The sequence below is a fragment of the Triticum dicoccoides genome, chromosome 6A (assembly GCF_002162155.2).
Source record: "Triticum dicoccoides isolate Atlit2015 ecotype Zavitan chromosome 6A, WEW_v2.0, whole genome shotgun sequence".
Lineage (NCBI taxonomy): Eukaryota > Viridiplantae > Streptophyta > Magnoliopsida > Poales > Poaceae > Triticum > Triticum dicoccoides.
In genome coordinates, this window is record NC_041390.1 from 596213964 (window position 1) to 596226359 (window position 12396).

The window sequence follows — 12396 nt, forward strand, 5'->3', positions numbered from 1 at the left end:
TCTCAAAAAATATTGATATACATTTGGTCCCTCAAGTCTTAAAGCTGGATAAGTTTATTCCTAAACCAGATTTTAAGCACGTTGACAGGGTTTGACCACCACAAAACCGCCTAATGAACAGTAAATTTGAAGAATCGAATATGCTTACATGCGCAAGGTCCGAGCAAATATTCGTGGTCTTTTGACACTCAGGAGCTCGTGGCACAAAAACATCTACGTCCGATGAACAGTAAATTCGAAAAAATATAAAATTCAAAAAAATCTGAAATTTTTTGGGGTCTGATATACTTACATGCGTAAGGTCAAACCAAAATTCCGTGGTCTTTCGGCACTCGAGGTGCTCGTGGCAAAAAAACAAATTTTCGCTCAGAAAAAAATAGCCAAAACTTGTTGCTTTCCTAAAGCCTGTCCGATGTCATTTCATGACAAAATTCTGGTCGCACCTTGCACATGTAAGAATATTGGACCTAAAAAATTTCAGAATTTGTTTGAATTTACTATACATCGTGCAGATTTATTTTTTTGCCACGAGGTCCTCGAGTGTCAAAAGACCATGAAAATTTGGTCGCATATAAGCATATTGGACCCCCAATAAATTTCTGATTTTTTGAACTTTTTTTGATTTACTGTTCATCGGGCGGTTTTGTGGCGGTCAAACCCGGTCAACGCGCTCAAAATCTTATTTAGGACCAAACTATCCGGTTTTGAGACTTGAGGGACCAAGGAAGATTCAGTTGCATGGTGCCAGTTGGCCTTGTACAATGCAAGGTGCTTAGAGAGGTATTTATAGAAATAAATCAAATTTTCTGAAGCATCATTGCTTATTTATACAGGATAGACGCTTAATTAGGCACTTCTCCTATAGAAATAAGCATCGTTGCTAAAGAAAAAAACTCGGTTTATTTTAGTTCTAGATACTTCTTTTTTCATTCATTTTAATGACAAGTATTTTCGGACGGAGGGAATACTAAGCACCTCTCTAAACATCTTACATTGTACAAGGCCTTAGACGCAACTTTGTAGTTTGTACGGGAGCCACGGAGAAGTAAGCTGATATATGAGCAGTTAATTAACCAATCACATTTACAATCACACACGTAGCTTTATTTTGCACAAACGAACATCGCTTATATTACACGACACACTCTCAGAGTATTACGCAATACTATTGGTTTACTTATGTGCCTCTTAGAAGCGGTAAAACATACACATACGTAGTACGTACACCACAGGAGTAGATTTACATACACACATAATAAAGCGGGGACATATAGTTGGGTCCATCGGTAGGTTGGTCCTATATACGTACGTATTGATTCCTCCTTACGTAGTTATAATTCAGCCGTGCCATGGATGGACAAGGGCGCTGGCCGGTGATCGATGTAGCATGCATCTAGACGACGGAGAAGGGCAAGGGGATGATGTTAAGGATGCCACCGAGAAGGCCGCCCACGATCTGGCCGATGAGGCCAATCAGGCCGCCAAGTCCTCCCAGGCCGCCGCCGCTATCAGTATCCAGGAGCTGCACCGGTGCGGCCAGCGTCCCGGTGACGCTGGCCAGGGACGCGTTGCACGCGGCTAGCGGGGTGACCACCACCACCTTGCACTGGTTGCCGAGCAGAGGGGCGAGCAGCGACGAGGTGATCGTTCCCATGTTCATGGTGAATGCTCCTCTCTCGTCCGCCTTGGCACCGGCCACCACCCTGCCGCTGCACACCATGTGGACGACGGCGTCTGCCCGGAGCCGAAAATCAAGTCAAACTAGAAGAACGCCCGTGCGTTGCAACGGGGCCACATTAATTTTAATAGTTCAATATTAATTATGTTAATAATACATTTAATATTCTCATATATATCAAGTGACACTGACGACCTTTTTTGTCTAATTTAGCAACGAGCTCAGTTGCGACGGGCTCTTTATACATATCAGACAACTCGCTACTACTTAAACTACAACTATGGCTACCAATATTTTTTTGTCAATTTAGCTCAGCAATAGTGCCTGGCTTAACAGACTGCTTTGCATTCACCCCCTCAGAAGACAGCGAGAACTAACTCAACATGTCAGAAGATTAACAGAAATTTCATTTGTATGGCATGAACATATAGCAGGAGCACCAACACATAGATCAGCAGAGAGCAGAGCACAGCATGCACACACTCGGGCCATCTATATCATACACACACAGCAACGCACACACGCATCACGCTGGCATACACATACAGAAAAGCAGGCACACACGCATCATGCGCATTGGCCGGTGCGACGCATGCAGAGCAAGTACGTACGCACGGAGAGCAAGCTAGCAAGCACGCACACGTCCAACCCCGCCGCTGCATGCGCTCGCAGAAGGTGAGGCAGCAAGGGAGACTGCACATTGAAGCTGTCCATGCAAGGCTGGAGGTGCTGGGCCGGCGACGGCGGTGTTGGGACGGCGCTTGATTCGTTCCCGGTGGCGTGGAGCTTGGGGTGGCAACGCGGCGATAGCTAGTGCTCGGGGATGGAGGTTTGGGGCGGGGGCAGTCGACCCGATGGCTGGCGAAGTTAACGGGCTCGGGCGGCTGGAAATTCGGTAGGTGGCGGCGGCACAGCGCGAGGATGGGACAGGCGGAAAACCTAGCGGGCGTTCAACTACCAATACCCACGCCTTTTTTAGGGGAATTGCTTGTGAAAATAACGTGCGACGACGACTTAGCGAGCGGATCCCCTTAAAAAAGACATAGCGAGCAGATTCCTTTAAAACTGGTAGGAATGGATACGATTGATGACGTTGATAAATAGTGGTGAATGTTGGCCTAATTTACTATCATCATGCATGGAAACGAATCATCAAGAAAAAAAACTTCCTATTACTACACTCATAGGAAGCTTCCTAATCTCTGCTACCAAACAGTTTCTGCCCAAATAAGGAAGGAAAGTTATGGACATGATTCGGAAGGAAACAAACGTTATGAAGATTAATTAATTTAGATTTGATCTTTAGAGATTGATAGGGATTGATTCTTTTACATAAAGACATTACTAAATAATTTGCGTCAGTATGGAAAGTTCTGATCCGTTCAGTTTTTTTCATTGTGTGAGAGGGTGAAGTGAAAATAAACCGATGAAGTGGGGGAGGTGACGAAAAAAATCTACGACGGTTAACCTACGAAAAAAAACCGGACGAAATTGGTAGGACGAAAAAAAACCTGGAAGCGAGACTACATTTAATATTCTCATACATATCAAGTGACACGGGCGACCTTTTTTGTCAATTTAGCAACGGGCTCAGTTGCAACGGGCTCTTTATACATATCAGACAACTCGCTACTACTTAAACTACAACTATGGCTACCAATATTTTTTTGTCAATTTAGCTCAGCAATAGTGCCTGGCTTAATAGACTGCTTTGCATTCACCCCCTCAGAAGACAGAGAGAACCAACTCAACATGTCAGAAGATTAACAGAAATTTCATTTGTATGGCATGAACATATAGCAGGAGCACCAACACATAGATCAGCAGAGAGCAGAGCACAGCATGCACACACTCGGGCCATCTATATCATACACACACAACAACGCACACACGCATCACGCTGGCATACGCATACAGAAAAGTAGGCACACACGCATCATGCGCATTGGCCGGTGCGACGCACGCAGAGCAAGTACGTACGCACGGAGAGCAAGCTAGCAAGCACGCACGCGTCCAACCCCGCCGTTGCATGCGCTGGCAGAAGGTGAGGCAGCAAGGGAGACTGCACATTGAAGCTGTCCATGCAAGGCTGGAGGTGCTGGGCCGGCGACGGCGGTGTCGGGACGGCGCTTGATTTGTTCCCGGTGGCGTGGAGCTTGGGGCGGCTGAAGGAAATATGCCCTAGAGGCAATAATAAAGTTATTATTTATTTCCTTATATCATGATAAATGTTTATTATTCATGCTAGAATTGTATTAACCGGAAACATAATACATGTGTGAATACATAGACAAACAAAGTGTCACTAGTATGCCTCTACTTGACTAGCTCGTTAATCAAAGATGGTTATGTTTCCTAACCATAGACAAAGAGTTGTTATTTGATTAACGGGATCACATTATTAGTTGAATGATCTGATTGACATGACCCATTCCATTAGCTTAGCACCCGATCGTTTAGTATGTTGCTATTGCTTCCTTCATGACTTATACATGTTCCTATGATTATGAGATTATGCAACTCCCGTTTACCGGAGGAACACTTTGTGTGCTACCAAACGTCACAACACAACTGGATGATTATAAAGGAGCTCTACAGGTGTCTCCAATCACTTCCACCAAGCTACAAGAGCTTCGTGATGAACTATAATATGCAAGGGATGGATAAGACAATTCCCGAGCTCTTCGCAATGCTAAAGGCTGCGGAGGTAGAAATCAAGAAGGAGCATCAAGTCTTGATGGTCAACAAGACCACTAGTTTCAAGAAAAAAGGCAAAGGGAAGAAGAAGGGGAACTTCAAGAAGAACAACAAGCAAGTTGCTGCTCAGGAGAAGAAACCCAAGTCTGGACCTAAGCCTGAAACTGAGTGCTTCTACTGCAAGCAGACTGGTCACTGGAAGCGGAACTGCCCCAAATATTTAGCGGATAAGAGGGATGGCAAAGTGAACAAAGGTATATGTGATATACATGTTATTGATGTGTACCTTACTAGAGCTCGCAGTAGCACCTGGGTATTTGATACTGGTTCTGTTGCTAATATTTGCAACTCGAAACAGGGACTACGGATTAAGCGAACACTGGCAAAGGATGAGGTGACGATGCGCGTGGGAAATGGTTCCAAAGTCGATGTGATCGCGGTCGGCACGCTACCTCTACATCTACTTTCGGAATTAGTATTAGACCTAAATAATTGTTATTTGGTGCCAGCGTTGAGCATGAACATTATATCTGGATCTTGTTTGATGCGAGACGGTTATTCATTTAAATCGGAGAATAATGGTTGTTCTATTTATATGAGTAATATCTTTTATGGTCATGCACCCTTGAAGAGTGGTCTATTTTTGATGAATCTCGACAGTAGTGATACACATATTCATAATGTTGAAGCTAAAAGATGCAGAGTTGATAATGATAGTGCAACTTATTTGTGGCACTGTCGTTTATGTCATATCAGTGTAAAGCGCATGAAGAAACTCCATACTGATGGACTTTTGGAACCACTTGATTATGAATCACTTGGTACTTGCGAACCGTGTCTCATGGGCAAGATGACTAAAACGCCGTTCTCCGGTACTATAGAGAGAGCAACAGATTTGTTGGAAATCATACATACAGATGTATGTGGTCCGATGAATGTTGAGGCTCGTGGCGGATATCGTTATTTTCTCACCTTCACAGATGATTTAAGCAGATATGGGTATATCTAGTTAATGAAACACAAGTCTGAAACATTTGAAAAGTTTAAAGAATTTCAGAGTGAAGTGGAAAATCATCGTAACAAGAAAATAAAGTTTCTACGATCTGATCGTGGAGGAGAATATTTGAGTTACGAGTTTGGTGTACATTTAAAACAATGCGGAATAGTTTCGCAACTCACGCCACCCGAAACACCAAAACGTAATGGTGTGCCCGAACGTCGTAATCGTACTTTACTAGATATGGTGCGATCTATGATGTCTCTTACAGATTTACCGCTATCGTTTTGGAGTTATGCTTTAGAGACGGCCGCATTCACGTTAAATAGGGCACCATCGAAATCCATTGAGACGACACCTTATGAACTGTGGTTTGGCAAGAAACCAAAGTTGTCGTTTCTTAAAGTTTGGGGCTGCGATGCTTATGTGAAAAAGCTTCAACCTGATAAGCTCGAACCCAAATCGGAGAAATGTGTCTTCATAGGATACCCAAAGGAAACTGTTGGGTACATATTCTATCACAGATCCGAAGGCAAGACATTCGTTGCTAAAAATGGATCCTTTCTAGAGAAGGAGTTTCTCTCGAAAGAAGTGAGTGGGAGGAAAGTAGAACTTGATGAGGTAACTGTACCTGCTCCCTTATTGGAAAGTAGTTCATCACAGAAACCGGTTTCTGCGACACCTACACCAATTAGTGAGGAATTTAATGATGATGATCATGAAATTTCAGATCAAGTTACTACTGAGCCTCGTAGATCAACCAGAGTAAGATCCGCACCAGAGTGGTACGGTAATCCTGTTCTGGAAGTCATGCTACTAGATCATGATGAACCTACGAACTATGAAGAAGCGATGGTGAGCCCAGATTCCGCAAAATGGCTTGAAGCCATGAAATCTGAGATGGGATCCATGTATGAGAACAAAGTATGGACTTTGGTTGACTTGCCCGATGATCGGCAAGCAATTGAGAACAAATGGATCTTTAAGAAGAAGACTGACGCTGACGGTAATGTTACTGTCTACAAAGCTCGACTTGTCGCAAAAGGTTTTCGACAAGTTCAAGGGATTGACTACGATGAGACCTTCTCAGCCGTAGCGATGCTTAAGTCTGTCCGAATTATGTTAGCAATTGCCGCATTTTATGATTATGAAATTTGGCAGATGGATGTAAAAACTGCATTCCTGAATGGATTTCTGGAAGAAGAGTTGTATATGATGCAACCAGAAGGTTTTATCGATCCAAAGGGAGCTAACAAAGTGTGCAAGCTCCAGCGATCCATTTATGGACTGGTGCAAGCCTCTCGGAGTTGGAATAAACGCTTTGATAGTGTGATCAAAGCATTTGGGTTTGTACAGACTTTTGGAGAAGCCAATATTTACAAGAAAGTGAGTGGGAGCTCTGTAGCATTTCTGATATTATATATGGATGATATATTACTAATCGGAAATGATATAAAATTTCTAGATAGCATAAAGGGATACTTGAATAAGAGTTTTTCAATGAAAGACCTCGGTGAAGCTGCTTACATATTGGGCATTAAGATCTATAGAGATAGATCAAGACGCTTAATTGGACTTTCACAAAGCACATACCTTGACAAAGTTTTGAAGAAGTTCAAAATGGATCAAGCAAAGAAAGAGTTCTTGCCTGTGTTACAAGGTGTGAAGTTGAGTAAGACTCAATGCCCGACCACTGCAGAAGATAGAGAGAAAATGAAAGATGTTCCCTATGCTTCAGCCATAGGCTCTATCATATATGCAATGCTGTGTACCAGACCTGACATGTGCCTTGCTATAAGTTTAGCAGGGAGGTACCAAAGTAATCCAGGAGTGGATCACTGGACAGCGGTCAAGAACATCCTGAAGTACCTAAAAAGGACTAAGGATATGTTTCTCGTATATGGAGGTGACAAAGAGCTCATAGTAAACGGTTACGTTGATGCAAGCTTTGACACTGATCCGGACGATTCTAAATCGCAAACCGGATACGTGTTTACATTAAACGGTGGAGCTGTCAGTTGGTGCAGTTCTGAACAAAGCGTCGTGGCGGGATCTACATGTGAAGCGGTGTACATAGCTGCTTCAGAAGCAGCAAACGAAGGAGTCTGGATGAAGGAGTTCATATCCGATCTAGGTGTCATACCTAGTGCATCGGGTCCAATGAAAATCTTTTGTGACAATACTGGTGCAATTGCCTTGGCAAAGGAATCTAGATTTCACAAAAGAACCAAGCACATCAAGAGACGCTTCAATTCCATCCGGGATCTAGTCCAGGTGGGAGACATAGAGATTTGCAAGATACATACGGATCTGAATGTAGCAGACCTGTTGACTAAGCCTCTTCCACGAGCAAAACATGATCAGCACCAAGGCTCCATGGGTGTTAGAATCATTACTGTGTAATCTAGATTATTGACTCTAGTGCAAGTGGGAGACTGAAGGAAATATGCCCTAGAGGCAATAACAAAGTTATTATTTATTTCCTTATATCATGATAAATGTTCATTATTGATGCTAGAATTGTATTAACCGGAAACATAATACATGTGTGAATACATAGACAAACAAAGTGTCACTAGTATGCCTCTACTTGACTAGCTCGTTAATCAAAGATGGTTATGTTTCCTAACCATAGACAAAGAGTTGTTATTTGATTAACGGGATCATATCATTAGTTGAATGATCTGATTGACATGACCCATTCCATTAGCTTAGCACCCGATCGTTTAGTATGTTGCTATTGCTTTCTTCATGACTTATACATGTTCCTATGACTATGAGATTATGCAACTCCCGTTTACCGGAGGAACACTTTGTGTGCTACCAAACGTCACAACGTAACTGGATGATTATAAAGGAGCTCTACAGGTGTCTCCAAAGGTACATGTTAGGTTGGCGTATTTCGAGATTAGGATTTGTCACTCCGTTTGTCGGAGAGGTATCTTTGGGCCCTCTCGGTAATGCACATCACATAAGCCTTGCAAGCATTGCAACTAATGTGTTAGTTGTGAGATGATGTATTACGGAACGAGTAAAGAGACTTGCCGGTAACGAGATTAAACTAGGTATTGGATACCGACGATCGAATCTCGGGCAAGTAACATACCGATGACAAAGGGAACAACGTATGTAGTTATGCGGTCTGACCGATAAAGATCTTCGTAGAATATGTAGGAGCCAATATGGGCATCCAGGTCCCGCTCTTGGTTATTGACCGGAGACGTGTCTCGGTCATGTCTACATTGTTCTCGAACCGTAGGGTCCGCACGCTTAAAATTACGATGACAGTTTCATTATGAGTTTATGTATTTTGATGTACCGAAGGTTGTTTGGAGTCCCGGATGTGATCACGGACATGACGTGGAGTCTCGAAATGGTCGAGACATAAAGATCGATATATTGGAAGCCTATATTTGGACATCGGAATCGTTCCGGGTGAAATCGGCATTTTACCGGAGTACCGGGGGGTTACCGGAACCCCCGGGGGGTTATTGGGCCTACATGGGCCTTGAGGGAGAAGAGAGAAGGAGGCAGGAGGTGGCCGCGCGCCCCTCCCCTTCCTAATCCGAATAGGACAAGGGAAGGGGGCGGCGCCCCCCCCCCCTTTCCTTCCCCTCTTCCTCCTCTTTCCCCCCTTTTCCTTCTCCAACTAGGAAAGAAGGGAGTCCTACTCCCGGTGGGAGTAGGACTCCCCCCTGGCGCGCCCCTCCTTGGTCGGCCGCCCCCTCCCCTTGGCTCCTTTATATACGGGGGCAGGGGGGCACCCTAGAACACACAAGTTGATCTTCGTGATCGTTCCTTAGCCGTGTGCGGTGCCCCCCCTCCACGATATTACACCTCGATCATATTGTAGCGGCGCTTAGGCGAAGCCCTGCGAAGGTTAAACATCAAGATCGTCACCACGCCGTCGTGCTGACGAAACTCCTCCCCGAAGCTTTGCTGGATCGGAGCCCGGGGTGCGTCATCGAGCTGTACGTGTGTCAAGAACTCGGAGGTGCCGGAGTAACGGTGCTTGGATCGGTTGGACCGGAAAGACGAACGACTACTTCCTCTACGTTGCGTCAACGCTTCCGCTTCGGTCTACAAGGGTACGTAGACAACACTCTCCCCTCTCGTTGCTATGCATCACCATGATCTTGCGTGTGCGTAGGAATTTTTTTGAAATTACTACGTTCCCCAACAGCGGCAACGCGGCGATAGCTAGTGCTCGGGGATGGGGGTTTGGGGCGGGGGCAGTCGACCCAATGGCTGGCGGAGTTAACGGGCTCGGGCGGCTGGAAATTCGGCGGGTGGCGGCGGCACAGCGCGAGGATGGGACAGGCGGAAAACCTAGCGGGCGTTCAACTACCAATATCCATGCCTTTTTTAGGGGAATTGCTTGTGAAAATAACGTGCGACGACGACTTAGCGAGCGGATCCCCTTAAAAAAGACATAGCGAGCAGATTCCCTTAAAACTGGTAGGAATGGATACGATTGATGACGTTGATAAATAGTGGTGAATGTTGGCCTAATTTACTATCATCATGCATGGAAACGAATCATCAAGAAAAAAAACTTCCTATTACTACACTCATAGGAAGCTTCCTAATCTCTGCTACCAAACAGTTTCTCCCCAAACAAGGAAGGAAAATTATGGACGTGATTCGGAAGGAAACAAACATTATGAAGATTAATTAATTTAGATTTGATCTTTAGAGATTGATTGTGATTGATTCTTTTACATAAAGACATTACTAAATAATTTGCGTCAGTATGGAAAGTTCTGATCCGTTCAGTTTTTTTCATTGTGTGAGAGGGTGGAGTGAAAATAAACCGATGAAGTGGGGGAGGCGACGAAAAAAATCTACAACGGTTAACCTATGAAAAAACCCGGACGGAAGTGGTAGGACGAAAAAAAACCTGGAAGCGAAACTACCAACTGCTCTATTAGAAGTAGAGATAACGATAGTTAGGACGGCCCGACAACAGTTGCAGTCATTAGGCAAGAAACATGCATGAGAGGTGCTTCCTTACTCGGGAACGGCGGAACCGTAGCCACGTTGATGGAGCTCCCAGCGCTGCATGGCACCACGCCGGCGACGAGGGCCAGTGGAAGCTGCTTGTCCGCCTCCGCACTGCGCGGCGCGAGGCTGACGACGACGACGAGGAGAGCGGCGAGGAGAAGGCTATTGGCTGCCATTTGCTTCGACACGCTCGACCACTTTGTTGTATGCGTGACTGTGTGAGGATGTTGTGCTGCGTTGAGTGTGGTGGCTCATGCTGCTGCATGGATCCCCATTTTATAGGCATGCGAGGAGGCCAAGTTGCCGCGGTTTTTTACGACTACTCCAAGGTAGCCGCAATGCAACACTTTCTGGTTTCACTGAATCGCTGCGCGCGTGCTTGCAGTGTCGTAGCTGGGCACGCTGCTGTCGGCGTCGGCATAGGAAGGGTCCAAATAAAGTTCGCCCAAATTAACGCATGCTCCAAGCAGCGAAAATCTCGGTCAGTTCACGGGCACCATGCATGGAGATGTAGTACTAGCAGCGTAAAGCACCAGCGCATGCATGCATGCCAAGCCAAGCTAGAGAGATTTTTGATAGCGAGAGCTAGGAAGGCGAGGACACGCCTTATTATTGGCAAAATGATAGCCAGATGAATAAGCAACCCTATAGAAGAATGTACAACATGCGTAGGGTGCGCGCGTGATCCGGTGGGATGCTGTTCCACGGCCGGCGTGCTCGATTGGTGCATGCGTGTGGAATTATTGATGAATATATTGGTTCATGTGCCTAACAGTGCCAAGAAGAAGGGAGAAATTATAGCGATGTCCTTGTCGACCGGGTACGTGCTTCATTCCCATGTTGGATCTGTTTAGAGTCTTACAGGGCCGGCCCTGGGGGATGGGCAGGGGGGCGACGGCCCAGGGCCCAGCCCAGGGAGGGGCCCATGATGTAGTGCACATATATAATATAGCCAAGCAAAAATAGGTGAGAAAAAAATTATGAGAGAATAAAAACGAGATGAAGTAGGCCCATCAGATAGCAGGTAGCGATTAACGAAGCCTCACGCACACCGCACGGCAGGGCCGCTCGTTTCGATTGTGAAACAAATCAGATCTCGCGGACGCCTTGCTCGTCTGTTCGTCCTCTCGTCGTTGTGGTCGCCTCGGTCACCACTGTGTGCGTCGCCCGCCGTGCTGCAACCCAGCAGCCGCAGCCCGCAGCAGTACGTATACGTATGTATGTGAACAGTGAGCAAAACCCACAGCAGTACATATACGTATCCATGCATAACTGTCCATCCCTGCAAACCCCAATTTCAGCAATTTCTTTTATTTTTTAGAACGTATTCAACTATTCATCCATGATCCATCCTTTAATTTCAGTGTACACGAAGTTCCAAAATTTTAATGTATAGTTTTCGAATTCAATCTTTCATAGTATGTATTCAACCATCCTTTTTTTGTCATTTTGTGCACATGTCTAGGGTTCTAATCATTCAAATCATTCTATGTATAAATTTATAATTCCTTGAATAATTTTTTCTTCATAATATATTAGGACATTAGCCCGCCATGTTGTCTAAGAAGCATTTGTCAGTTGCTCAAACAAGGAGAAAAAAAGATAGAAAGGGATCGGAAGATTCAACAACTGAAGAGTACTTAAGTATTATTGTTGTCGATGGAGTCAGTTGAATTTGGTTCTTATTTGAGGTAATCATATCATGTTAGTTTCAATTTTCTATTTTTTTAGTATTTCTATTGTAATATGGCATTGCCTAACAATTATTATGTTTAAGTTTATGTACCAAGCACACGCATACATATATATGATCTTAGGACATAGGGGCACATGGCGTCGAGTTCGCCTAGGGCCTCCAGAAACACAGGGCCGGCCCTGGAGTCTTAGACCATCTCCAACCGATGATATAAAAACATGGTTGTGCCAAAAAACATGTCATTTGGGTTCGTTTTGGCCAAAAGAAAAACAGTTCCAGAAGACGCCCTATACCTATGTGATGCCAAAAAAAAATTGCAACTGT

At 44.8% G+C, this 12396-nt stretch overlaps 1 protein-coding gene across 2 annotated transcripts; it reads right to left on the reverse strand.

The window, feature by feature from the left end:
• Nucleotides 1–1067: 1067 nt before the first annotated feature.
• Nucleotides 1068–10602, reverse strand: LOC119314427 (phylloplanin-like). 2 transcript variants are annotated; one of them, XM_037589139.1, is made up of 2 exons: nucleotides 10387–10602; nucleotides 1068–1734 (listed from the first exon to the last, which is right to left on the reverse strand). In XM_037589139.1, the coding sequence occupies exons 1-2, from the start codon at nucleotides 10550–10552 to the stop codon at nucleotides 1394–1396; spliced, it is 507 nt and encodes a 168-aa protein (XP_037445036.1). In that variant the 5' UTR covers nucleotides 10553–10602; the 3' UTR covers nucleotides 1068–1393. The 2 variants fall into 2 exon arrangements, with proteins under 2 accessions (XP_037445036.1, XP_037445037.1); XM_037589140.1 differs by lacking the exon at nucleotides 1068–1734 and adding an exon at nucleotides 3434–3859.
• Nucleotides 10603–12396: the final 1794 nt, after the last annotated feature.

Excerpts from the sequence above, each read along its gene's own strand:
- LOC119314427 (XM_037589139.1), bottom strand. The coding sequence starts at position 10,552 with ATGGCAGCCAATAGCCTTCTCCTCGCCGCTCTCCTCGTCGTCGTCGTC. Across the intron at positions 1,735-10,386 it reads TACGGTTCCGCCGTTCCCGA|ACGCCGTCGTCCACATGGTG; the intron begins GTAAGGAAGCAC and ends GGCTCCGGGCAG.